We start from the raw sequence: 27947 nt of genomic DNA, 5'->3' as shown, positions 1-27947 counted from the left end.
TTCATCAGGACTGGACAGAAAGAGGCCAGAATAAGTTCTGGGGGCAAGGGGAGGCGATCTATGGAGGGAAATGAACAGTTGATACTTCTGTTCTTATTTAAGGTTTCCAGTATCTGCAATTGTTTTATTTCTATCTTCTGCTATCAGATATGTTTTTGGCTACATTCAATGGTAATGGCATGCAGTCTTGTGACGCTTGGTGCTGCTGTGCATCGGTAAGTAATACTTTAGAGCTAGGTGTGGTTACGCAATGAGTCAAATGCTTTGGAGACACCTTATTCCATCTTTCTCATGGCAATACTACATCTCACCGCCAACAAAACTACTTGTCACATCAAGGTTATTGGCATATACACAAGTCTGGTGAGATACAGGGGCAATGAAAAACTTGCTTGCAGCAGCATCACAGACATTAGGAGGCTATTCCACCAACGATGACTGCATTCCAGACCAAGGTCTAGCACCTCATTAACTGAGCTGTAGTATGCAAATGATATTTACATTTGCTCTTGCTGGAAGGCTGGTTCCAAATCACTGTTAACACATACACTGAAGCATAAGAGTTATGGTCACAGAATTATACAGCACAGAAACAGGCCCTTCAGCTCACCATGTCCATGCCGATCATTAAGTAAGGGAGTTGGCCTTATGTAAGACAAGGTCCTTCGCCAACCTTCTCCTGCTGTACAACACCACTGTTAGACAATAAGGGTTGATGGCAAAACCCTGCAAAACTTGGACCAATTCTCATACCTCGAGAGCCACCTCTCAGCGAAGTGCACCCTTTGATCGACTGAGAAAAGGTGTGTTTGAAGATCAAAATCTCAACCTGATATAAATCTCATGGAGACACAAGAGACTGCAGATGCTGGGATCTGGAGCAACAATCTGTTGGAGGAACTCAGCAGAATGGTCTTCAGACAGCAATGACCCTTGCCTTTTCATATGTTGCTGAGACCTGGATTACTTACAATAGGTACCTCAGAGCACTGAAAAGATAACGTCAGTGCTCTCTTCGCAAAATCCTCCAAATCCAGGCATGGTAGTGTAGCGGTTAGAGTAACGCTATTACAGGACCAGCGACCTGGGTTCAATTCCAGCCGCTGTCTGTAAGGAGTTTGTACATTCTCCCTGTGTTTGCGTGGGTTTCCTCCAGGTGCTCCGGTTTCCTTCCACATTCCAAAGATGTGCAGGTTAGGAAGTTGTGGGAATGCTATGTTGGCACCGGAAAGGTGGCAACACTTGTGGGCTGCCACTCTACACTCTACACAAAAAGATGCATTTCACTGTCTGTTTCGATGTACATATGACTGATAAGGATATCTTATCAAATCCACTGGAAGGATAAGCCTCCACTCCCAGGACAACCTCCCAGCAGAGAGGCCCTAGTTACATCCAGTCAGCTTCATTAGGTAAGCCATGTTGTTTGCATGCCTGACAGCCAACCAGGAGAGAGGAAAAGATTCAAGGATGTGCTCTAAAGCCTACTTCAAAGAATGCAAAGTCTCCACTGATTCCTGGCTAATGGCCATGGTAAGAGGGAAGGGGAGTTGAAGTGGCTTGCAACCGAGAGCTTGAGATGGCCAATGCAGATGGAGCACAGGTGTTCTGCAAAATGATTGCCTATTCTATGCTTGGCCTTGCCGATGTAGAGGAGGCCATATCAAGAGCACCAAATGCAGTAGAATTGGTTGAAGGAGGTGCACGTGAATCTCTGCTTGGCCTGGAAGGGCTGTTGAAGACGATGGTGAAGGAGGAGGTATCGGTCCAAGTGTTGAACCTCCTATAGTTGCAGAGGAAAGTGCCCGGGGATGGGGAGGAGTGAGTGGGGAGGGTTGAGAGAACCAGAGAGTCATGGAAAGAGTTGTCCCTGTGGAAAGCAGAAGGAGTAGGGACAGGTAGATGTGACTGGCGGTGGGATCACATTGTAGTTGGTGGAAATAATAAGTGTTTATTTTCTCCTCACCTTTGACCCATCCCCCAGTGGATGCTCTCCCACGCACCTGCCTATCCCTATCTCTTACCTGCATCTACCTATCACCACCCTGTGCCCACCCCGCCTCCCCTCTTTTGTCCACCTATCACTGCTCTGCTTTTCTCTCCTATATATTGGGCTTCCCCTTTTCCTATCTTCAGTCCTGAAGAAGGGTCCTGACCCGAAACGTTGACTGCCTGCTTTTCTCCACGGATGCTGCCTGGCCTGCTGAGTTCCTCCAGCATCATAGTGTTTTTCATCACAAATGATAACGTGCTGGATGTGGAGGCTGGGAGGGTGAAAGGTGAGGACCAAGGGAACCTCTATCTCTGTTCTGTCTCGGAGGAGGGGCTGGTAAGAGAAGAAGTCTGGGAAATGGAGGAAATGTGCATGTAGGCTCCACCAACCATGCTAGAGGGAAGCCACTGTTAGGGATCATTCAGGAGTTATGGAATTATGTTGTCAACAGGCATTAAGACAAACAAGAACCAGTCTCCAAAACACAAACCTGTTCACAATCTAACTTCTACTGATACTTTAAGACCATCGAAACCAATCATTGGGTGTGGCACATATGAAGGGGAAGACAATAGATGAATGTTCATATTGACCCTCATTGAAACCCTGATGATGAGATGAGGGAAAGCATTAAGTGGCCATCTCCTGTATTAACACATTGTTAAAGACATATCCCTCCACCTAATGCACGGTTTAGGACATGTCTGTTTTGTCCCTTGATATTCTGGCTGTTACTGTATTGAGGGAGCTGTTGGATTCGACTGTTTTAATTAGTTTTTTTTAACATGTATAGTGTTTAATACACCTCAAGTGGCTGCACAAGGAATGGCCGTTTCCTAGCTTATCGGTTCATCCATCAGGTGAATACGTGCTTTCTCATTGGTTGGTTTTGACACAGGTATCTAATAGGTTTCCTGATTGGACTATTGTTAGCTAAGGAGTACCTCCTATCTCAGGTATAAAAGGTGTTTTTTTGTTAATCACTCTCTTCCCTCTATCTCTCTCTTGCTTATCTTGCTTGATCTCTCTCTTGCTATCTTCCCCACCTCCACCCCACCCACCCCCACCCACCCCCCCCCAACCCCCAACCCTAGCTCATCTTTAGTTCTTTTTGTCTCGGCTCATCTCCTAGTAGTAAAGCTAGTGCCATGTGCTATATGACTGTTTGTTTTAAACTTTTCCAATAAAACTTTGTGAAGCACCAAGTTGTTTTCAACTCATACTTGGACTCCTGAAAGAACCTGCGGATTTGAAAATAACCCGATTTGACAGAGCCATCCCTCAACGCTGTAACAAAATCCATATATTTTTGGTGTCTGGTGTTTTGTGCCTCCCAGGCAGTCCTGTTGTGGACCTTGGGTAGGAGATAGAAGCGGACAGAGAGACAAAGGACTGCAGATGCTGGAATCTAGATGAAAAACACAATGATGTTGGAAGAACTCAGCAGGCCAGACAGCATCCATGGAGGAAAGCAGGCGGTCAATGTTTCGGGTCAGGACCCTTCTTCAGGACTGAAGATAGGAAAAGGGGAAGCCCACTATATAGGAGGGAAAAGCAGAGCAGTGATGGGTGGACAAAAGAGGGGAGGCGGTGTGGGCACAGGGTGGTGATAGGTAGACGCAGGTAAGAGATAGTGATAGGCAGGTGCGTGGGAGGAGGGGAGAGCAGATCCACCGGGGATGGGTCAAAGGTAAGGAGAGAAAGGAAACAAGAAGTTAGAAAAAAAAGCTAGGAAAGGGAACAAGAGAAGAAGCATGGTTGGTGGGGTGGAGTTGTAGGGAAGGGGTGTGGGGATTACTTAAAGTGGGAGAATTCAATATTCATGCTGTTAGGCTGCAAGGTTCCAAGATGGAAAATGAGGTGCTGTTCCTCCAGTTTGCACTTGGAATTCTCCTGGCAGTGGAGGAGGCTGAGGACTGACATATCAGTGATCACGTGGAAGGGGGAGTTGAAGTGACTGGCAACGGGGAGATGCAGGTCGCGGTTACGAGAGCATGGATACAGCAGAGAACAACGAAAAATAACAGTCCCGGGCACATCTTGAAGAGAGGTCCGGAGCTGTGGAAGAGAGAGAGGGCCAGAAGGTATTGGCACATTGCAGAGTGGGTAGAGCAGAGGGCACAGAGAGAGAACCAGAGAGAGCAACGATGGATAGAGTGAATGTACCCGAGACCCAGGCTGGAGCTGAACTGGGAGGCCTGGAAGAGAGCACGGATACGGCGGAGAACAATGAAAAATAATGGTCCTGGGCACATCTTGGAGAGTGAGGTTTGGAGCTGTGGAAGAGAACAGAGTGGGGTTACAGCACAATCGCGTTGGAGGCTGTGGAGGGGAGATCTCCTGATGTGATGAGATCTGTGATGGTCTGGGAAACAGTGGCCTGGTGTTCATTAATGGGTCCATGGTCCAGAGGTAAGTATGAGGAGGTGTCTGAGAGTTGCTGTCTAGCCCCTACAAACTAGAAGTCAGTTCTGCAGACTGTAATGGTACCACCCTAGCCGGTGGGTTTGATGACTAGGCATCAAACCCACAGGCTAGGGTGGTACCGTTACAGTGTAGAGCGAATGGAGAGCTGTGCGTTCAGAGGGGTTGAGGTTGGAGTGGGTGAGGGGAGTGGAGAAGTCTGCTATCATCACCCCAGACAGAACAGAGACAGAGTTTCCTTGGTTCTCACCTTTTCACCTCCACATCCAGCACATCATCCTTCATCATTTCCACCAGCTGCAATGGGATCTCCCCAACAGTCACACCTTCCCCTCCAACCCCTTTCTGCTTTCCACAGGGACCACTCTCTCCATGATTCCCTGGTCTGCTCATCCCTCCCCACCCCCCCCCCCCCCCCCCCCCCCCATCCCCTGGCATTTTCCTCTGCAACCATAGGAGGTGCAACACTTGTCCCTACACCTCACCCCTCACCACCATCCAGAGACCTAAATAGTTCTTGCAGGTCAGGCAAAGGTTCGCGTGCGCCTCCTCCAACCTCGTCTACTGCATTCGGTGCTTTTGATGTGGCCTCTTCTATATTGGTGAGACTGTGGCGAGTCACCTTACCGGTATTGAACCGGCTCCCAAGATCGCGAGCGCGTCGGAGGCCCTGACACAAGATGGCGCGGGGCCCTCCTTCTTCTCCATCATTGGGCTAGGAAAGCCCGCGCGCGGGAAGGTCAGGTGACCCGCGCGTGACGTCTGCGCGGTAACTGAAGCGCAGGAAGAGTTTCGGTATTAAAAGGCGCACCGCGCCCTGTCTAGCAATCGACTTCTGAATCCAAGCAACAGACTCCGTGTCTTTATTCTATAGTAGTGTAGCTAGCCGCTACAAGACCAAGTCTAGACTAGGTGACCGTTTTGCAGAACACCTGTCCATGTCCACAATGGCCATCTTTGGAGGAGGGTGGGGTGGTGTTCAGAGACAAGTTGTTGAGCTATAGGTGGAAACATAATAAAAAAAATTAGGCAGATGAAGCCAGGTGAGGTAGAGACAGAGGCTGGAAGGTGATAACAAGATAAGGGAGGCATAATGGGCACGTGGAGCTGGGTGGGGGTGGAGGAGGAAGGGGAGAAGAAGGTAGAGACAGAGGCTAAAAGGTGAAAGTAAAAGTAGATAAGGGAGGGTGATGGGTAGATGGAACTTGATGGGGGAGGGGAAAGGATGGGTAGAAGGGGGAGGCTGATGAACCTAGGTAAAGGGTGGGGGGAGGGGTTTAGGGTGTGAGAATGGAAAAGGTGAACCATGGGGAGAGAGAACCTGGCTGAACCAGCAAGAGTGGGAAAGGAGCACTGGGGGTGTGTGTTACCTGAAATTGGAAAATTCAATGTTCATACCATTGGATTGCAGGCTACCCAAGTGGAATATGACCTAAATTTGCCTGACAGGTTAAATGCCATTGATACTGATACAAGAGTATTCTATGAAATATTTAAAGAAAGAACAATTCTAATAAAATTTAAACTTAACTAAGCAAATATCTGTCTTCTACAAAATAAATTTGAGTACACTACAAACAGTTTGTCAGAGTATCTGAAAGCTACTTTATAACAAAAGAAGCATTTCTTTGTTGGTTTCTAATTGAAGATAAATTGGCTGACTAAGCACTTGGGAAATATTATACCGTAATTGAGACACGTGTAATTTAAGCCCAGGGCACACATTGCCATTTTTGTTGACTGCAAGGTTTCCAAGCAACAGAATAGTACTTTGATTCTTTGGATTGAGAACAGAAGCCTGAGTATTGTCTTTTAGCAACAAAAGAAAACTTCTCAAGCTCATTTTGCTATCTTTATCAATGGTTATACTTCTTTTTTTGAAGTCAAGAATATATTGGATTGAATTCTTAAGAATGGGGTTCCTGAATTCCTGGGACAGCACTGTATATGAGCAATAGAAATCAGGTAGTGTATTTAATTACAAAATGTATATCTTTGAGAGTAATTTCCCACACGTGGAAAAAAATTGAAATGGTCTTTAATCATTTAGTTTTCAAAATGTTTTATCAGTAAATACAGTTGAAATTAGAATTGTGGTGTTATTCCTAGTAAAGAAACTTAACTTTCATTGCAGAGGATAAGATAATGCACAGTCTCTGGAGTTCATTCACATCGTGATTTTTGAAGGAGAATGGCACTGAAATTGGAAAGAAAACGTATCAAGAAAGAAATTGAAAAATTATTGTATGTATCTGATGGTAATAGTTTACCTCTCTATTTTGTGTGCAAGCATATAAAAATAACTGAAGGATACATGAAGGGAAGAAAAACTCTTAACTTGAAGGATAACCAGAATGGTCGATAACTTTTATTTTTCACCCTCATTTTTTCTCCTAAATGTGCTGCTGCTGCATGGTCCTTGAGGTACTAGTGGCCCTCTAATTCTAAATGAAAGTGACCATCTTCTCTGTTTAATGCCTGACTTGAGTGTCAACAGATTTAGATTATTGTGGGAATAACAGATAAAAGCATCTTTGGTTTCATCCAACATCTGTCAAACACATTTTTCTCAGAGACCGTTGATTAACAATTGGGGATTGGAATCTTCTATGATTATTTTCTTGCAATTTTTCCTCTCATTAGCCCAGGGACATTGATGGTCCCACATCTTATAGCAAATGTAAGAATTAAACCCAATTTTTTATGGTTGTTCTGGCTTAACATTACATAAAGCTATGTTTTAACCTACATGCAGAAGCTCAGTGATCTGTCATAGATTGGAAATTGTACTCTTAATAAGATAGGAAACAATCTAGTTATTTTCTGCTGTTGTGCTTTTGTCATGTAACCAGAATCTAAGGACCTATTTTTATATAAAGGAGAAACTACATTGGCACCAGACTTCATGAAAACAACTTCGATCCCAAGGGAAAAATGGAGTCAACTTACTTCACTGATCTGGTAATAATATAAACTACATATAATTCTTGTTACATGGAAAATTTGAAATAATATTTACTTGTTAGGAATATTCCTTTATCAGGACTTCACAGCGCAGTGGTTAAGTTACCCAACTAGTAATCCAGAGACCTAGACTAATGATTCAGGCACCTGAGCTTAAATCCCACTACAGCATCTTCGGAGTTTAAATTCAGATCAATAATTTGGAATTTAAGAACAAACAACTGTCATTAATAATTATGACCATAAAAGCTACAGGTTTGTCAGAGGAGGAAATCTACCATACTTATTTGGTCTGGTCCAGATGTGACTCCAAACCACTCATGTATTTGACTCTCAAATGCCCTCTGGAATGGCACGTCAAGCTATTCAGTTGTATCATAGCTGCTTCATTGGGATTGGAACAAAGAAAGAATAGAAGTGGATGGATCACCTATATTGACCTGGGCTCTGAAATTGGAGACAGCAAAGTTGCTCTCATCACAGCTGACCTTGCAAAGTTATCTTCCTGAACATTTGAGGTTGGTGTCTAAATTTGGAGAGCTGTCAAGCTATAGTCTGCACGGTGGCTGCAGTATGTACTATCCACTAAATGCCTTGCAGCACCTCCCAAACATGTGACCTCTGCCATCACAAAGGGCAAGGGCTTTAGATACACGGAAACATGGGTCAGCGCAGTGGTGTAGCTAGTGGAGCTATTGCTGCACAGCTCCAGTGATCTGGGTTCAAAGCTGACCTCTGGTGCTGTCTGTGTGGAGATTATACATTCCCTTTGGGTTTCCTCTAGCTGCTCCTGTTTCTCTTCAAAGATGTGCAGATTGGTAGGTTAATTGGTGACTATCAATTGCTCCTAGTGTGTAGGTGGGTGGTAGAATGTGGGCAGAGTCAATGGGAACGTAGAGGGAATAAAATGGGATTAGTATAGGATAAGTGTACAAGAGTGCTTGATGGTTGGCATGAACTGGTGGGCTGAAGGGCCTGTTTCTGTGCTGTATGCTTCCATGACCCTAGGTTGCACACCACCCTGACTTGGAAATACATTGCCGTTCCTTCATTGTCATGGGATCTAAATCATGGCACCGTGGGAGTGCATTCGCCAGAAGAATTGTAGTGGTTCAAGAAAGTGGCTCACCACCAGCTTCTCAATGCTAAGTAGGGATGAAAAAAATAATAAAACCAGTTTGCTTTACTTTTTCTTAAAGCTCAATGTATGAATGCTGGGACCTATACCTCCAAAAACTTCAAATCCCTTAACATTTTGCCAAGAACTTATGTGGCGTTTGTCAGTGTATGCTTAAGGATAACTGATGCCTACAGTTGTCTTGCTTAACTGAATTAAGTTAACCAGTTCAGATTTTTATGAGGAATTGCACCTCTGACTTTCCATTAAGCTTAACATATGAATAAATTCACTCCCTTGTGAATTATTAAACAAGACAAAGTTAACAGCTAATGATGGTTTATTTGCAGAATCATGCTTAGCGTCAGCCTAATTCTGTGTTTGTCTTTGAATGGGGTCTAAACCATTAATATTCGAATCAAAGGTTTCAGTTTCCACTGAAACAATGCTAACACTTGTTACTTAAATGAATTGTGCATTAAGTTTCAGATAGACATTTTATATTATATTTGCAGTAAGACATAATTCATTAATCACTACTTTTTGAATGAGCTTAAGGCACTGTGGACATGGAAAACTGTGCCAAGTTCTGTTTACATATAAACTGGGTAGCATTACAGCCTCTCAACTTACAGAAAATAGAAGCATACATGTCAGGAATTTAAATCGCTAATCTAACATTACAAAATCACAGAATGATTACAGAATAGAAGGGAGCTATTCAGCCCATCCAGTCCCTGCTGGCTCTATGCAAAAGTAACCATCATGACCCAGAACTTGTGATCAATAGTGCTTACCAATGACTTAGAAGAAAGCCCCACACAGATTAAACGATCACTGTGGTAAGGTTCTTTTTGGAAGCCTTCAGCTGTCACGTCAAAGGGACTTTAGACAAGTATTTTAAATTCATTTCACTTCAAGTGATTTTCCTTAATTGTGGTGGAAGAAGACTGAAAACAGTATGCACAACTGCACTGACAACTTCAAAACTTTCATGATACCCTATACATGCATGAAAATATGAAAGTTACTGTAAGTTTCATAGTTAACATCTTTGATCTTGCCATCATTACTATAGTATCTCACCAATAAGTTACCTTTAGATGTTTTATTGTGTTTTGTGCCTTTTTCTGATTGCAATTTTTAGGTTACTTCTAGGTGTCTGTTATTTACTGTCAAAATAATCATGACTTGGTATTTGATGGTGAATACAACTTCTGCCCAAAGTCTCTTTGTAGGAATCTGTTTAATTAATGTTTCCACTTGTGGATGATCCAGAAACTAAAGCCATAGTTATATAATAGTCGCTGATAAATCCGGTAGGAAATTCTTAATCTTTCTTAAACATTCTTATTCAGTGTGATTAGAGTGTAGAACTTGGTATCAAATGGAATAGCTGAGAGGACTAACACAAATGCATTTGAGGGGAAGTTGGATAAGCATCTGAGATGCAAAGATAGAGAAATATGTTGATAGGGTGGAGTGAAGAGAGGTGAGAGAAAGATCAGAAACATGACCCTATTAGAACCTTCTCTTTGTTGTAAAATTTAATATAAAAGGGCAAGGAAATAATTCTCCTTTTCCATGAAACTTACTGCTGTTACGGACCAGCAACAAAAGAAACACACCGTCATGTATAAGTATTAGAAACTATTTTATTAATAACTACGTATGATAATAAGAAAAAATAAATGTAAAAATGTTAGAATGTTAAAAGTAAAAATGTTACATATTAAACATTAACCCCCAAAACTAAACTCGAAGTGTGTGTGTGGCAAATTCCCAAACTCCAAGTCCAGGAATAGTTCTCAAAGTTCAGTTCAGCAAGCCATAAGGTGACACGTGAGCAAAGGCTTTTGCAAAACCACCGTTGACTGAAGAGAAAATGTAGAGAGAGAATAGAGAAATTACAAAATCCAAATGTTCCACGATGGAACCCATACTACATCTCCGACACTGATGATCTCCACTGCTTTGTTCCGAAGTATCTGCCATCCCGAAAGGCACTCGAGACGTGGCCGTCCACACAAATACCTGTTTCCTTCTACAGGTTAACGACAAAGTGGACTCCACTGGATTACCCCAAAAATCCATACGTGGATTGTAGTGACAGACACAGTTATTGTTTGTCATCCATCGATACAGAGACCAGCAAACAGTGTTTCTCTCTTCCTCTATCTCTTTTCTGACTGAACCAAAACGTCAACACATTGTTATCTTGCTGTTGTCGTAATGACCACACACACACACACACACAACTGTACTACGTCTTAAAGGGACCTTCACCAAATAGCAACCTAATCTGTAACACTGCAAAACTGCAACATGTTCATTTATCACGTTAGCCTGCCATTTGTGGAAGCCCCCACTTATGTTAATGATCACATTCAACAACTTCTTTCCCATCTCCTTCACAATGATTCTCACTGCCGATGGAAGTGGATTGCTCTTTTGTTTTGTAATAATATTTATTAACGTGAGAATTGTTGACACTGATTATTCTATTATCAGCATCAGGCATTTACCAAGTTAAAAATGCAACACATTTTTCCCCTAATCTTTCCTTTCCGGGAGGGAGTAAGCTATGAAGGGGCAGCTCTGCAACTCCATGTCTCTCCATGTGCACAGAGGATATTCCTCATAATTACCTTTGCACTGGCCATTCTGTCCTTCAGTCACATTGGCATTCAACCATACCAATTTCAGCATTCAAAAATATAATCTTGGCTTAAAAAAATGTCTTTATAATTTTGACTATAGCACAAAGATTGTCTAGAGACCACAGGTAGGAAAATGATGGGTGCAAAAAGGAATACCAGTTGTGTCAATCGCTACATCATTGCCACTGGTGAGAGTGAGTACTATGTTGGCTATGTCACATTGGACTTGCACTGGGCTTCAAAGTGCTGAGTTTTTATTATCTTTAAGTACTTAAAAGCTTTCACTTAGATTCACCCATTCAGATTTGTGACAGTATTGTTTTAGCACCAGAGTTATAAATCACAGCTGAAACAAAAAAATGAATGTAATAAAGAGTGATTTTATATAATTTTTCTATGATCATGTTCAGGCTCTACTGCTTCTAGATACAGAGGTATTTGGCTAGGTGCTAGTAGTTCTGTTTCCCCAATGATGTGACCTTCTATAAAGACTCAAATGCATGGGTACAGTAAGCAGTGTCTCCATAACATACAATGCAGAGATAACTTTAAAAATAACCATTTAAATGTTATTGCTTTAGGCACATTATGAGCTGGCTATCAATGTTGCTTTGCTTTGGTTAACTGATGAGGAAGACTGGGAAGTTCCTGAAAATGAAAAAGTGTAAGTACCCCAACTGTGACTAATTAAGAATTGATTAATAATATTATTTTGTAATCAACTAGGTCATTTTTAAGCAACCAAACCCTATCACAAGATCACAAGACAAAGGAACAGAAGTAGGCTATTTGGCCCATCGAGTCTGCCACATGAGCTAAATGAAAACTATTCCTATCTAGCCCCAATTTCCAGCCTTATCCCCATATCCCTTGATACCTTGACTAATTAGATACCTATCAATCTCCTCCTTAAACACGCCCAATGATTGGGCCTCCACAGCTGGACGTGGCAAAGAATTCCATAATTTCACTACCCTCTGGCTAAAGAATGCTACAGGAATATATTTTATGCATAAAATTATGGAATATTAAGAGCTCCGTCAATTATATGGGAACTCAAAATCCAAAGAGGAACAATTTTCAGGACATTTTGAAACACGAAACAAATCATCTGTTGATGCTGTCTAAAATCAGAACACCTTCTTAGTTAAAGTTACAGTAGCTTTCAGAGGAAGACATTATTACTGGTAGAATCAGCATGTATATGTAGTTTTCAAATGCTTTTAAATTGTTAATTATTTAAATACAGCTAATTTCTGTGGATGAGTAACCTGTTTGTCAAAATATTGTATTTATGTATTAGAAATTTCAGGGTGACGTGCACCTGCACATTTTTCATGGAAAGGAAAAAAATTCTGAATAATTCAACTCCTGGTATTTTTGTCAACTTTTGAAATATAAACAGAAGATGATTGCATTTTGCATATAAATGATCCTGTAAATAGGGTATTGTCTGGGTTACAGAGTTTGGAAGAATGTAGTTAAGACTCCAGATTTCAGATTATTTTGTGTATAAATTAATTAAAATATTAAATCTGATTTGATTGCAATTTATATAATGCTAACCACTTACTCACCAATTCTTGCTCCTTCCCTTTGAGAAACTTTCACCTTCTCTCAGAATTCCTCTCTCTCGATGATAAAAACCACGCATGGACAGCTGAAATATAGCATATTACACCACTATTGCAAAATACATGGTGCATTCCTGAAGTACACCTAATTTCCTTTTATTGACTATAGGACTATTTCAAGTTGTGCTCTTTCTAAATACCCAAATAAAATGGAAAGAGAAGCAATGATCCTTTCTTCTTTCGCTGGAACTTTAATGGCAAGTCGTTGCATTTTCATTGTAGTAACTTGATGTGTGTGTTTTTCTACTGTAATAAGTCTTAAAATTATATTTATTTGTACAACAAAAAATAGTTTAGTCAAATGTAAAATAAAAACAGAAAATGCTGGAGATGTTCAGCTTGTCAGACAGCTGAATGGTTCAGGTTGAGAGCCTTTTATCAGAAGCTAATTGAAGATAATGGTTCAATTGTAATTGTTTCAATCATCCACTTTCATTGAAATCTATTAATTTGAAATGAATTTGTTTGTTGTGGATATTTTGGACTTGCAGTTATTTTTGAAGGGATAGCATTATTAAAGGTTCCTAATAAAAAAAAGAAAGCTTTGCATTTTTCAGAATTAAATACCAGCCACATATCTCATTTATTAAAGTAGCCAGAATATTAAAATAGATTCTTTGATGTTCCACAACAGCACCATTCAAGCCCACCTGGAATATCAGTAAAACCTTGAGATTCTACCCTAAGGACTATCGGCCCATTAATTACTTAAGCTAAGACGAAAGAAATGTTACAATTTACAGTCAGACTAGAAAAAGAATGGACAAAGGATCACTGTATAACCACAGGGGTGGCGCCCCAACCCTGGAGAGTAACCTGCTGAATCACATTAATGGCTAGTCGGCAGTTATGGAGTCATGAAGTTGTGCAGCACAGAAACAGGCCCTTCTGTGCTGACCATCATGCCTATCTATACCAGTCTCACTTGCCTGCATTAAGTCCATATTCCTACATGCCCTGCTTGATGCTTCTTAATACTGTTTTTGCCTCCGCCGCCTCCTCAACAACTCATTCCAGGTACTAATTACACTGTGTGAAAAGTTTACCCCCAGATCCCCTTTAAACCTTCTCCCTCTCACCTTAAACCTATGCTCTGCTGTTTTAGGCACCTCTCCCATGGGACACAGACATTGGTATCTACACGTTCTATGTGTCTCATAATTTTATATACTTCTATGACATCACTTCACAGCCTCCTTTGCTCCAGGGTAAACAGACCTAGTCTACCCAATCTCTTCCAAGCTCTCCAATCCAGCAACATCCTTGTGAATCTTTTCTGAACCCTCTCTAGCTTAATCATGCTCTTCCAATGGTGTGGTGACCAGAACTGTAGCATCAATGCAAGAAGCAGCACAGAAGTGCCAGACACACTGATGCATCCAACTTCCTGCATCATTGATCATCAGGGACATACTGAATAGTGGACAAGGTCTTCTGAAAGGTCAGAAGCCTATCAGGGTGTGTGTGACCATGGGACTAGCACTGAAGCCAAGCTAGACCTTCTGGTCATCTCAGGTATGATCTGGCCAATATAGAAATTAGTATTAAATGATATTAATAACAAAGGAATGCCAAGCTTTCCAGTCTTTTTTTAAAATATTGCAGTATAGAATAGTGCAAATCATGGCACAAATTGCAGCAGGATGAATTTATCAGTTAAAGGTATCCCTTTCCAATACAAAATCTACCAATACCATACAGTGCTGTTTATTAGTAACATAGACTGCTATTGTCCTTTCAAATTCACTGTTTAGTCAATTACTTCATCTAACCTATTAATCAGTTCCTTCAATTTTGATGCATAACAACAGCAGAAGTTTATATATTACAGTAAATGCTGAAATTATCCTGAATATTGTTCTGGAATCAGGGTGTAAACCGAGTCACATTGCTGTGTGCATAGAGTAAACCTCCCAACCCGTGAGGCTGATTAGGAATCAGAACTTACAGATCTTTGGGGTCTAAATTTCACAGGTCTTGGCCTATCAAGTAACAAAATTTTCCATTATAAGAATTTGAGAGAGAAGGGGTTGTAATTATTTATCCTCATCTGGGATGAAAGAACAATGAAGATGTCCATAATAGTGGATCATCCAGATCTCTAGCCCAAAGCATTTGTGTAGCTTCGGGGATGGGGTTAAAATACTTTAAAATGGGATTAAACTCCTAAAATCTGATGTCAGCGCCTAAAAAAGTATTGTGTTTATAGCCAACATAATTTAATTGGAGATTCAAACAGTTTAGCTAATAAAATAGTATAACATCAATAACTGAATGTGTTACAGGTGCCACATTTGTTTCTTATACTGTTAAAATTTAAATGTTTTCCACAGCCTATACTCTTCACATAATTAAATCATTTTTGTAAATTATTGTTTCGTGATGTGAAAACAATTGTCCAGAAACATTTTGTCATATGTTTTTTTGTTCATTGCAATGCATGTTGTGAATTGTACTTCTATTGTTATTCTGAAATGTTCCTGATATTCTTCTAAAGGCCTCTGTCATTTTTAAAAATCTATTTTCAGAACAATATGCCACTAGAAGACATTCTTGAACTTTACAGATTTAGGCCCTCAATGTCTCCATTCTGTAAGAGAGCAAAGGTAAGATTATCTATGGAGGGATAAAGACAAAAAAAAAACTAATTTGAGAGAAAAGTCCAGTCGGTCATTTCATAAATCTTGCTTCAAGCATTTTTGTTTCTTTAGTTGTTAATTTATCTTGTCTTAAAAACATCTAGATATTATATTAATATTTGTCAAAATTTGCAAATTACAGGAAAGCAGTTTGTTAAGCCATTAGCTCTGGTGAGATACAGAAACTTTATGCAAAATTTCCTCCTTCCAGTTCCTTGCACCCATTTTGTGTATACAGCTTTAAAACTAACAGATACATACAGCTTTTTCCTTTTGGTTGTCCTAAATCTTTAACAACAGAACACAACTATGCAGAAGCACAGGCTGAACAATTGTTCAGTTCTTACAGTTTGATGTTAGTTTCCAATCACTGACTTGGTTAAAAAAACTATTGTAGTTGTTCATATTTCCTTCACTTTGGCCTGTTTAAGGATGCAGAGGAAAAACAAAGTAACTACTGATGATCACCGATTTATGTTACTAATACATCAAATCTTTTAATGGAAGATATTAAAAAGTGTTACAATTAATGAACAGCTAAATTTCAGAAGATTTCTCTGCAGTATATGACTGGTTTAGTTTTTTTCTTGTATTGAGGAAGCCCTGGATGAACAATGCTATCTCCACCAATCACCTCCTAGCCTCGGTCACTATCTCCAACCCTCGCACCCCCACCTGGCTCCATTTGCCCATTCAGACCTCCTCACCTGTATCCACCTATCGCTTGCCAGCTCCTCCCTCACCCCTCCCCTCTATATACTGGCTATCTCCCCTTTACACTCTCAGTCCTGATGCAGGGTCTTAACCTGAAGCACCAACTATCCCTTTGCCTCCACAGATGCTGTCTGACCCATTCCTGCAGTAGCTTGTTTTCTGCTTCAGATCCCAGTATCTGCAGTCTCTTGCAACCTTCTGCATGATGACTTGCAGTTCAGCGTTTTAACGGAACAGCTTTGTGAATAGTGTTAATATTAGTACAGTTCTTAACTTTTATACCTCTGACTTTTTTTTTAATTGGAGCTTTTGCAACATAGCCAGGGTGCTGCCTGTATTAACATATGATGCCATGAGGAGAATGCTCTGAGGAGATCCCATGCTCGGAGTAGAATGGGAAGCAAGACATAACACTGGTGCCATCCTCTGGAAAGCTGCAGAATTGATTTATCATGGGAACACCTGATGTAGCCACAAGATATAGAACCATAGAACCATAGAACAGTACAGCACAATACAGGCCCTTCGGCCCACAATGTTGTGCCAACCTTTAAACCTCACTTAAGACTATCTAACCCCTTCCTCCCACATATCCCCCTATTTTAAATTCCTCCATACGCTTATCTAACAATTTCTTGAACTTCACCAATGTACCTGCCTCCACCACCACCCCAGGCAGCGCATTCCATGCACCAACCACTCTCTGGGTGAAAAACCTCCCACTGATATCTCCCTTGAACCTCCCACCCATTACTTTAAAGCCATGCCCTCTTGTATTGAGCATTGGTGCCCTGGGAAAGAGACGCTGGCTGTCTACTCTATCTATTCCTCTTAATATCTTGTACATGTCTCCCCTCATCTTCCCTCTCTTCAAAGAGTAACGCCCTAGGTCCCTTAGTCTCTCCTCATAATGCATACCCTCTAAACCAGGCAGCATCCTGGTAAATCTCCTCCGCACCCTTTCCAATATTTCGACATCCTTCCTATAATGAAGCGACCAGAACTGGACACAGTACTCTAAGTGTGGTCTAACCAGAGTTTTGTAGAGCCTCATCATTACCTCGCGGCTCTTAAACTCGATCCCCCGACTTATGAAAGCTAACATCCCATAAGCTTTCTTAACTACCCTATCCACCTGCAAGGCAACTTTCAGTGATCTGTGGATATGAGCCCCCAGATCCCTCTGGTCCTCCACACTACCCAGAATCCTGCCATTAACCTTGTACTCCGCCTTGGAGTTTGTCCTTCCAAAGTGTACCACCTTGCACTTCTCCAGATTGAACTCCATCTGCCACTTCTCAGCCCAGCTTTGCATCCTATCAATATCCCAATGCAATCTCCTACAGTCCTCCACACTATCCACAACACCTCCGACCTTTGTGTCATCTGCAAACTTGCTAACCCACCCTTCTACCCCCTCATACAAGATGGTGAATCAATTCCATCACATTGCTGCATTGCCCAAATTAAAGAGAGCAATGGATGGCAACCATATCTTTCTGGACACATCAATTTATTTTCTTCATTAGAGAGTGTGTTAAAACTATGTGGCCAACTACAATGGGTCATGCCGATGGCTGGTTGGTAGTTGTAAGAGGCTGCAGTGCATGCATTACTTGTGCACTGCTATGCTGGAAGTCAGTTGCAGGTGCATTGCCTTCTGCTCTGCCCATGGTTATACCATAGGCCTCCTATGTCACTGGGAACTGGAGGAACAGATAAGTAAACAAATCAAAGAAAGGTGCGAGTTACAGCAGTGGAGGAATTTAAAATTTCCCAATATTGACTGGGATTAACTTAGTGTAAGGGGCTTAGATGGGACAGAATTTCTAAAGTACATCCAAGATAGTTTATTGAGACTATATGTAGAGTGTCCTACCAGGGAAGGGCCTGTACTTTACCTCATCTTGGGAAATGAAACTGGACAGGTGGTGGACTTGTTGGTTGGGGAACACTTTGGAAACAGTGACCACAACCCTGTAAGTTTCAAGGTAATTTTGGAAAGGGATGAGGTCCTAAACTGTGGGAAGACTGATTTCGATAGTGCAAGATAGAACCTGGCAAAAGTAGATTGGGAGCAGATGTTTTCAGGTAAAACAACATGTGACAAGTGGGAGTCTTTTAAAAGGTTAGCAAGAATTCAGGGACAGTCCAGTAAGGATGAAAGGAAAAGAAGGCAAGATTAGGAAACCTTGAATGACAAAGGCTACCAAAGGTTTGATCAAGGAAAAAAAAGAAAGCATATGACAGGTATAGGCAACTACAATCAAGCAAGTCCCTTCAGGAACATAGGGGGTGTAGGAAGGTATTTAATGAGGAAGGAGGTCAGGAAATATCCTTGGCAGGTAAGATCAAGGAGAATCCTAGGTCATTTTATAAATATATTGGGGGCAAGATGGTAACTAGGGAAAGAGTGGGTCCTCTTAGGACCAAAGGGGTAATCTAAGTGTGGAGCCAGTGGATGTGGGAAAGGTCCTAAATGATTACTTCTCATCAAGGAGAAGGACATGGAGCATAATGAGTTCGAGGAGGGATACATTGATTACTGAGGTGGAGGTGTCTGATGCCTTTGAATAAGGGTTGATAAATCCCCAGGGCTGAATAAGAGCTATCCCAGAATGCTATGGGAAAAAGAGGAGATTGCTGGGGCACTAATGGAAATGTTTGTGTCTTTGTTAGCCACAGGCAAGGCACAAGGAAACTGGAGGATAGCTGATGTTACTTTATTTAAGAAGGGCAGCAGGGATAAGCTAGGGATCTACAGGTTAGTGAGCTTTACATCACTAGTAGGTGAGCTAAGGACAATTCAAAGGGACAGGATTTATATACATTTGGAAAGGTAGGGACTGATTAAGAATAGTCAGCATGGCTTTGTGAGGGGATATCTTATCACTAATTTAATTGAGTGTTTTGAGGAGGTAACGAAGGAGATTGATGAAGGCAAGACAGTATATCGTTGTCTGTATGGTCTTTAGTAAGGCACTTGACAAAGTCCCGCATGGTAGGCTGATCCAGAAGTTTAAGGCACATGGGATCCAAGGCAAGCTGGTTAATCCAAAATTGGCTTGATGATAGGAGGCAGGGGGTAGTGGTGGAAGGATGTTTTTCTGATTGGAAGTCTGTGATTAGTGGTGCACCATAGGGATTGGTGCTGGGACCTTTGCTGGTTGTAATATATAATTAATGACTTGGATGTGAATTTAGGAGTAAAGATTAGCAAGGTTGTGGATGACACGAAAATTATTGGTGTTGTAGAGAGTGAGGAAAGTTGTCTAAGGCTACAACAGGAGATAGATCAGTTGGAAAGTCAGGCAGAGCATTGGCAGATGGAATTTAATCCAGACAAGTGTGAGGTGATGCATTTTGGTAAGTCAAAAAGGGGTAGGAGGTATACAGTAAATGGTAGGGCACTGAGGAATGTTAATGAACAGAGAGACCTAGGGATCCAAGTCCATAGTTCTTTGAAAGTGGCACCACAGATAGGTAGGGGGTGAAGAAGGCATATGGTCGGGACATAGCATGTAAAATTTGGGATGTTATGTTGTAACATTATAAAACACTGGGTAGACCACACTGGGAGTATTGTGCGCAGCTCTGGTCACCGAACTGCTGGAAGTATGTGGTTGCACTGGAGAGAGTGCAGAAGAGATTCACCAGGATATCAGAGGACCTTGGTTATGGGGAGAGATTGGATAGGCTAGGCTCCTCCACCCTTTCCATCTGCCCATCACCCACACACTCCTCTTGCCGGGTTCCCTCCTCCTACTGTTCCCATCTGCTCACCCCGCCCTACTTCCCTTACTTGGTTTCATGCTCCATCTTCCTTTCCTATCAGATTCTATCATCTGCAGCCCTTTGTTGTCTCCACCTATCACCTCCCAGCCTCGGTCACTATTTCCACTCTTCCCTCCTCCTTCTGCTTATCACAACTCCTCTCCTGGATCCATCTATCGCTTGCCAGCTCTGACTCCACCCCTTCCCCTCACCTCTTTATACTGGCGATCTCCCCTCTATCTCTCAGTCTAGGCAAAGGGTCTCGACCCGAAACATCGACTGTCCATTTCCCCGCACGGTTTCTCCAGCATTTTGTTTTTTGTTCCAGATTCCAGCATCTGCAGACTCTTGCGTCTTCAACTCATAACATAAACTCCAGGAAATATTACCTTAGCTTCTGTAATCTTTCATAATTTAACACTTGAAGTCTAAATATCATTCTGTTAATTCTATGCTCCACTCCTTCCAAGACGAACATATCTTGCCGAGGTTGCTCAGATCTGCCCAGTGTGCCCCACAGGTAGTCTAACCAGTACCTTTGTACAGGTGCGGCCTTATTTCCATAAACTTTCACCTTTGCCCCCTAACTCTCATGGGTGATATATTCTTCAAGATATGTAGAACAGTGGCCTTTTAGATGATTCAGTATCTCTCAGTGACATTTTAATAATCCACATACATGAACCCTCAAGCCTTTTTGGACCTCCAATGCTTATAGTTTTCACCATCTAGAAAGTGCTCCATTTTCTGTATGTCCAATGTCCTGTCAGTTACCCACATTGAAATCTACTGTAATATTATTACAAGTTCCTCTTTTGCACTATTTATTTATTTTTGTAATTTAGTAATTTTTATGCTTTTGTGTCTTGCACTGTACTAATGCTGCAAAACAACGAATTTCACGACATATGTCAGTGATAATAAACCTGATTTCCCCTTCAATAACCTTTGAATATAGAGGAGCAGAGCTGACGACATAAGAATGTGTTTTTTTTAATTGAAGAAATATCAGTCCAGTTTTTGTTTCTTTGAAGTTTTTGGTTTGCTTTTGTTTAATATTATACTTTTTTTTGATTTGGGGGTTTTCTCTTCATATAATTAAATTTCTTTTCAATTTTTTTTCCCATCATGTACACTTAGCAAGAGTGCGGGAGGTCTAGATTACATATTTTACTCCTTGTGAGTATAAATATTAACTGTTATTGTTATCCCGATCTCTTTGTATCATATGTATAATTATTAATGTTATGTACATCAATTTGAATTAATTTGAAATTCAATAAAAAGATTGAAAAAGAAAGATAATAAACCTGATTCTGATCTATTTGCATAGTTTTACCCACTTGCTTACTGCATCAGCTTCTCTGCAATTAAATGCTTCAATCTCCATCGCTTACAATGTCATCTAGCAAAGCAGCAAAATTGGTGAATAGTTGCAGAACTTATGGGGCGTCACTCACCTGATCCAGTCATGTTGAGTCCCTTCTCTTTTTTCTTCTCTTTATCCCTTCTCTTTGTCTCCTTATGCTCAGGCATTCCCCAGCCAAGTCAATGATTCTGAGGGAGGTGAGCACTGATGCCAGCAGCATTCTGTGGGATGGTCACCACCACTACCACTGTCTTCAGAAGTTGCCAAAACAAATTTATATTCATCAACATCATTTGTCTTTTTTTGTCACTGTTATATCATAAAAAGAACAGCAGCTAGTTTGTGCCAGTGAGATTCCATAAATAGTAATGAGTTACTTACCAAATAATCCGTTCCAGTGATAATGGTTGAAGGATAAATCCAAGACATCAGAATATAACCCCACTCTTCTTCAAATAACACAAAGGGATTTTTTACATTCACCTGAGAGGGTGAGGGTTGTGGTTTAACATTTCACTAGAAAGATGGGACCTCTGAAATTAAAGCACCCTCACAGCACTGTATTGTGGGTGTAGATTTGAAGTCTTTAGTGGGACTTGAAGCCATGTTGTTACAGTGGACATATGGAAGGCAATAAAGGCAAAGTGGCCTGAATAGCTTTGTATTAATTTCTAATGATACAAGTGTTTCCAACTGTATTTAATATCATTACCGTTCAAATCCGGCCACTGTCTGTAAGGAGTTTGTACGTTCTCCCCATATCTGTGTGGGTTTCCTCCGGGTGCTCTGGTTTCCTCCCACATTCCAAAGATGTACAGGTTAGGAAGTTATGGGCATGCTATGTTGGCGCTGGAAGTGTGGCGACACTTGTAGGCTGCCCCCCAAAAATCACTACGCGAAAGATGTATTTCACTGTGTGTTTCGATGTATATGTGACTAATAAAGATCTTATCTTATCTTAATAAATGCATAAAGTAGTTGGAGACTTGATAATCTTAGCAGCTGGGGCCACAAATCCCTATTATCAAACCTGGGTGCCAAATTTGCTGTGACTTACATTTAAAGGAATCTTACCAGATATCAAAAAAGATGAATCTGGTTCTTATTTTTATCTTTTTCCTCTATGGGAGAGACAGCAGGAATCTAAAATCTGTCTGAATAACATTTGTGCCCTCAAAGGAGCGGAGTGCAATGTTTCAATTGTTGACAATAAATAATATTTCTCCAAGTGTTGATCTTTGTTTCAACTATCTATTATATGTCAGCCTAACACCACTGCCCTGATTAGCACAAATACTAATGAATGGAATGTCCATTTCAAATATTGGCAAATAGTTAATGTTAATCTACTTAAATGCATTGGTTTAGCAAGTCTGATCTGTCATTTTGAGTTCACTCTCTCTCTGGGTTTTATGAGAAGCTGCTGGAATGTGTGCTTCAGAGAATGGATGATAGAGGGCGATCGCCATCTGTTGTTTCCTTTTATCTTCCAGGGACATGTTCAACCATCCATTTTGTCCATGCATCCTTCTGCAATGCTGACTGCAGCCTGTGCAGCAGAACATGCTAGAAAATTGAGTGAGTGGGTTATATATTTTGTTTGCAGGCTGAGAGGTACTTTTTTTTCTCAAGTTCTTCCCAGATAACTTGTACAGTAGGATAGAGTGATAGAGTCGTACAGCATGGAAACAGGCCCTTCAGCCCAACTCATCCATGCCAACAGTGTTGCCCAGCAAGCTGGTCCCATCTGCTTGCATTTGGCCCATAGTCTTCTAAACCTATCCTATTCATGTACTTAGGTAGCTGGCTTTTAAATGTTGCTAATGTGCCCGGTTCAACCACTATTTCTGGCAGCTCGTTCCAAATACACACCGCCATTTGAGTGACGAAGCTGCCCCTAATGTCCCTTTTAAATCTTTCACCACCTATCTTAAACCTATGCCTTCTTGTTTTTAGCACACCCTCCCTGGGAAAAAGACTGTGTGCTTTCGCCCTGTCTATGTCCCTCATGATCTTGTCTCCCTCTCTCAGGTCACCACTAAATCTATGTTCAAGGGAATAAAGTCCTAGTCTACACAACCTCTCCTTGTAGCTCAAGACTCTAAGTCCAGGCAACATCCTGGTAAAACTTTTCTGCACTCTTTCTAGTTTAATAACATCTTTCGTATAACAGGGTGACCAAAACTGTACACAATACTCCAAGTGCGGCCTCACCAACATCTTATATAACTGCAACATAACTTCCCAACTCCTATACCCAGTGCCCTGACTGATGAAGGCCAGTGTGCCAGACGCCTTCTTCACTACTCCATCTACCTGTGACGCTGCTTTCAGTGAACTTGCAATCCTAGGTCCCTCTGTTCCATAACACTCCCCAGGGCCCCACCATTCACTGTATAAGTCTTACCCTGGTTTGATCTCCCAAAATGTAATACCTCACATTTATCTGGATTGAAAGCCATTTGCCAATCCTTAGCCTACATACCTAGCTGATCAAGATCCTCCTGTAATTTTTCATAACCTTCTACACTATCTACGACACTATTCATTTTAGTATCATCTGCAAACTTACTAACCATGCCTTGTATAGTCACATACAAATAATTTCTATAAATTACAAACAACAAAAGTCCCAGCACCAACTCCTGTGGCGCACCAACTCCTGTGGCACACCACCAGGCACAGGCCTCCAGTCTGAGAAACAACCCTCAACCATCACCCTCTGCTTCCTACCACTGAGCCAATTATGAATCCAATCAGCTATCTCCCCTGGATCCCATGTGATCTAACCTTCCAGACTAGCCTGCCATGAGGGACCTTGTCAAAGGCCTTGCTAAAGTCCATATAGACAACTTCCACTGCCCTATCCTCATCTACCCTCTTGGTTACTTCCTCAAAGAACTCCAAAAGATTTTTCAGACACGACTTTCCACGTACAAAGCTGTGCTGACTGTCCTAAATCAGACCCCTGTCTCTCCAAATGTTGGTAGATCCTGTCCCTCAGAATCCTCTCCAGCAACTTACCCACCACTGATGTCAGACTTACTGGCCTGTAGTTTTCTGGCTTGTTTTTGCTCCCCTTTTAATACAATGGTACCACACAAGTCACTCTCCAGTCCTCCGGAACCTCACCTGTGGCCAGAGATGAAGCAAAAATTTCTCCAAGCGCCTCCGCAATTTCTTCTCTAGCTTCCCACAAGGACCGAGAGTGCATTAGAACTCCGATGATCTGTACAGTAGAACTCTGATAATCTGCTATCCAACCATTTGGAAGTCCTAAGAGTTCATCATGTGGCTCACCAAGTGATGTTTGCCATGCTTCCTTTAAGCTCAGCTGGTTCTATTGCTGTGCTCCCTTTAAACTTACCCTGAGTTCACTGAAACATCACCGGGTAACATTTAAAAAAAAGTGAATTAAAAGGTTGTTGGAGTACCAAAAAAAAACATTCGATCGTCTGGAAAATCTGCTAGTCTGGTGTGACCAAAGTCCCAAATGTGCTAGATAAACAGAGTTTTATTGTATTTAGATAAATAACCTATGCATTTTCTATTTAATCTTCTAAACTATGCACTCTAACTGGAAAAAACTTTCAGTGTCAATTCATATTATCTGGTCATCAACGGCAAGGTTAGCATTTACTGCTCATTTCTACATAGTGAGAAGATAGGGTGGGTCTTTTTGATTGTTCAGTTGTGAATCTTCCTAACCCATTTCAAATAACAGTTAAGTGACAAAGTTGGTGTGGCATTTGAATCACATTATAGAACTGGTGGGGAAAAGCAGTTCGTGAACAAGTGGAGCTTTTACAACAATCCAAAATAGTTGCTTTTGTTGTCCCTAACTGTCTTAATTTCCATATTTCTCAAATTCTCAAATTTCATTTCAGCTCAGATTTTCTGAACTATTAGTCCTGTAACATAACCACTGAATTACCTTAGCCCTATAATGCTACTGTCATTGACATTAGTTTTATGGTTTGACAATTTGTTAGGGTTTCTACTGAAGGACATATTTAGGTTCCTATGGTATTCAAGACACCATCCATAATAAAAATCACAAAAAAGATTTCAACCAGAAGATTAAGTTGATTTATAATAGATTTCAATTTGGAAATTTTGGTTTTAAGATTATTTACAACAGATTGTTTTGAAAATTTCCGTCATGTATGATACACTTGACTTCTCTCCATAAACAATGTTATATTTACTTTTCTATCCCAGAAACTTTTTCAAATGCCACATTTGTTCAGGATGGGAATGGGCTACCTGTGAGCTGATAAAATTCGTACCAACTGTTTACAATTTGGAACCAGAAAGATTAACGGCATAAGTATCTGAATGGTATAATGGCAACTTAAATCATTTGTTTAGTTTTTAAATACCCATATTTTTTCTCTAAATAGGTATAAAACTGAAAGTCAAGAAAATTGCCTCAAAGCAGGACTCCCTGAGTCCCTCTACTACAAGTCGACCTGCTGGCCAGCTACAGGACAATTATAGTGTGTTTCAAGAGAATTCAGTATGTACGGTCAATACAAAGACTTTTAAGGAACAGTTGTATGGGTGAGAGGAATAGCAATTGTTATTAAAAGGAAAGGTGTAAATTTTTGGATGAATGAATATAGCTTGGAAGAATTTTGCTGAAAACAAAAGAATATGCTGTGTTATTGAAAATATTGTGCAAAGCAAGTCGGCATGAAATTTGGTTATAAATTGGACAAGATATTTGAAACACCAGACATGCATATTGTCAGGGTGGTACAGACATCCATTTTGTTTTACTAGGAGTAGAGACTTTAGAACCATGGAAATTTAAGCACAGGAGGAGGTCATTTTTCCTATCATGTCCATGCTGGCCAAAAATGGCGTCATACACTCGACTTCTCTCCATAAACAACGTTATATTTACTTTTCTATCCCAGAAACTTTTTCAAATGCCACACTTGTTCAGGATGGGAATGGGCTACCTGTGAGCTGATAAAATTCATACCAACTGTTTACAATTTGGAACCAGAAAGATTAACGGCATTATCATGGAAATGTATTCTATAACAATATAGATTTATTTGGCAGATCATTAGGTAATCAGCAATATGCTGCATTCATTGAAACAAGTTGATTGGGAGCTTGGCTCACTTGAAAGAAAACATTACTAATTCAAGGCACCTGATTAGATAATTCCAATGTAGGTGTATTTCGATTAACGACTACATGATGCAGAGCATAGGGACAGAATAATGTTGTGTAGAGCATAATGTTGACTGATCACTATTATTGATCTTTGGTTAGGGGCAGCATGGTAGCGTAGCGGGTAGCACAATGCTATTACAAGTGCCAGTGATTGGGGTTCAATTCCCGCCCCTGTCCGCTGCTGCCAAATTTCAAGTATTTGCACTTTTACGCTAAATCCAAAGATGGGAATGGGCGAAGCAGGACTCCCTGAGCCCCTCTACTACATGTCGACCTGCTGGCCAGCCGCAGGACAATTATTAGTGGGATTCAAGATGGGTAGGTAGGTTAACGTGGGTGTAATTTGGCGGCACAGACTCATTGGGCTGGAAGGGCCTGTTACCATGCTGTATAAATAAAGTTTGTAAAGGTTAACCTGATCTTGGGAAAATAAATGAAGCATGAATGTGAACAGAGATTACCCGGGAAGTTCCCACTGGATGCTAATTTATGTACAAATGAACTCTGAACAAATACTTTGTTTTATTCAGCATAGTTAAGAGAGGGTTATGTTGGATACTGGGCATAATATTTAGGGTATTGCAATAAAAGTGATTGTGTGGGAACTTGTATCCTCCTATCAGGAAACGAGTAGCCGTCCTGGAGAAGACAATGGAATAGAAGAAACAGGATGCTAAGCAGAGTTTGAGGAAGTAAACGATTGATTTTCCATCACATGTAAAAGCAAAAAGAAAAAGTTAAACTTCAAGATTTTACTCTTGATTAATTTTTTTGGAGTTAGAAGCAATTTAAAATTGCACGTGAACATATAAGGAAAACAACTTGTTCTTTTAACCCTTCTCTTATTTATGTTGTTGCTTCTAAAATATTTTATTGAGCTCCAAATATTCTTTGATATTATTGAAGCAGTCTTGAAGCCATAGGTATGGAAGATGGAGAACTGTGTAGTCTTAGATGTGCGAGATAACAAAGTGAGTAGACAACGTGTGTAAAATTGGTGGTGTGTAGTCAAGCTGTAACAGTGCAGTTACAGCACTGGCATCTGTCCAATGATGTGGAAAGTTGCTCAGATATGTCCTATTAACAAAAGAGCAGGACAAATCCAACCCAGTTTGTCATTGCCCAGTCAGTCTGCTATCAGTCTTTGTTCTGCATTTGCCTGGAAGGGTACAACTCTAACAATACTGAAGAAGCACAATACCATCCAGGAGATGTCAATCACTATTGTAGATCTTCTCTACCACCAACCACAGTGGTTGCAGGGCCCACCATCTACAAAATGCATTGGTGTTACCTAACCAAGTTACTCCAGTGGCACCTCCCAAACCAGTGATCTTTGCACCAAGAGAGACACGGGCAGCAAGCGATAGAAATGACACCACCAGTGGGCTCCCCACCAAGTCACAGACCATCTTAACATGGAAGTACATCGCCATTTCTTCATCATCACTGGGTTTAAATCCTGGAAC

At 41.0% G+C, this 27947-nt stretch overlaps 1 protein-coding gene across 2 annotated transcripts; it reads left to right on the top strand.

The window, feature by feature from the left end:
• The first annotated feature begins 157 nt into the window (after positions 1 to 157).
• On the top strand, positions 158 to 27947 carry LOC127574032 (uncharacterized protein C2orf80-like). Of its 2 annotated transcripts, XM_052022626.1 has the most exons (10): positions 158 to 215; positions 6301 to 6382; positions 6552 to 6661; positions 7297 to 7378; positions 11740 to 11822; positions 12902 to 12989; positions 15321 to 15398; positions 22782 to 22866; positions 25692 to 25851; positions 27102 to 27947. In XM_052022626.1, exons 3-10 carry the CDS (start codon positions 6609 to 6611, stop codon positions 27136 to 27138), a joined length of 666 nt encoding a protein of 221 aa, XP_051878586.1. In that variant the 5' UTR covers positions 158 to 215; positions 6301 to 6382; positions 6552 to 6608; the 3' UTR covers positions 27139 to 27947. The 2 variants fall into 2 exon arrangements, with proteins under 2 accessions (XP_051878586.1, XP_051878593.1); XM_052022633.1 differs by lacking the exons at positions 158 to 215; positions 6301 to 6382; positions 6552 to 6661; positions 7297 to 7378 and adding an exon at positions 9449 to 9530.

Source organism: Pristis pectinata, chromosome 1, assembly GCF_009764475.1.
Source record: "Pristis pectinata isolate sPriPec2 chromosome 1, sPriPec2.1.pri, whole genome shotgun sequence".
NCBI lineage: Eukaryota > Metazoa > Chordata > Chondrichthyes > Rhinopristiformes > Pristidae > Pristis > Pristis pectinata.
This window is presented reverse-complemented; position numbering and strand designations above follow the sequence as displayed.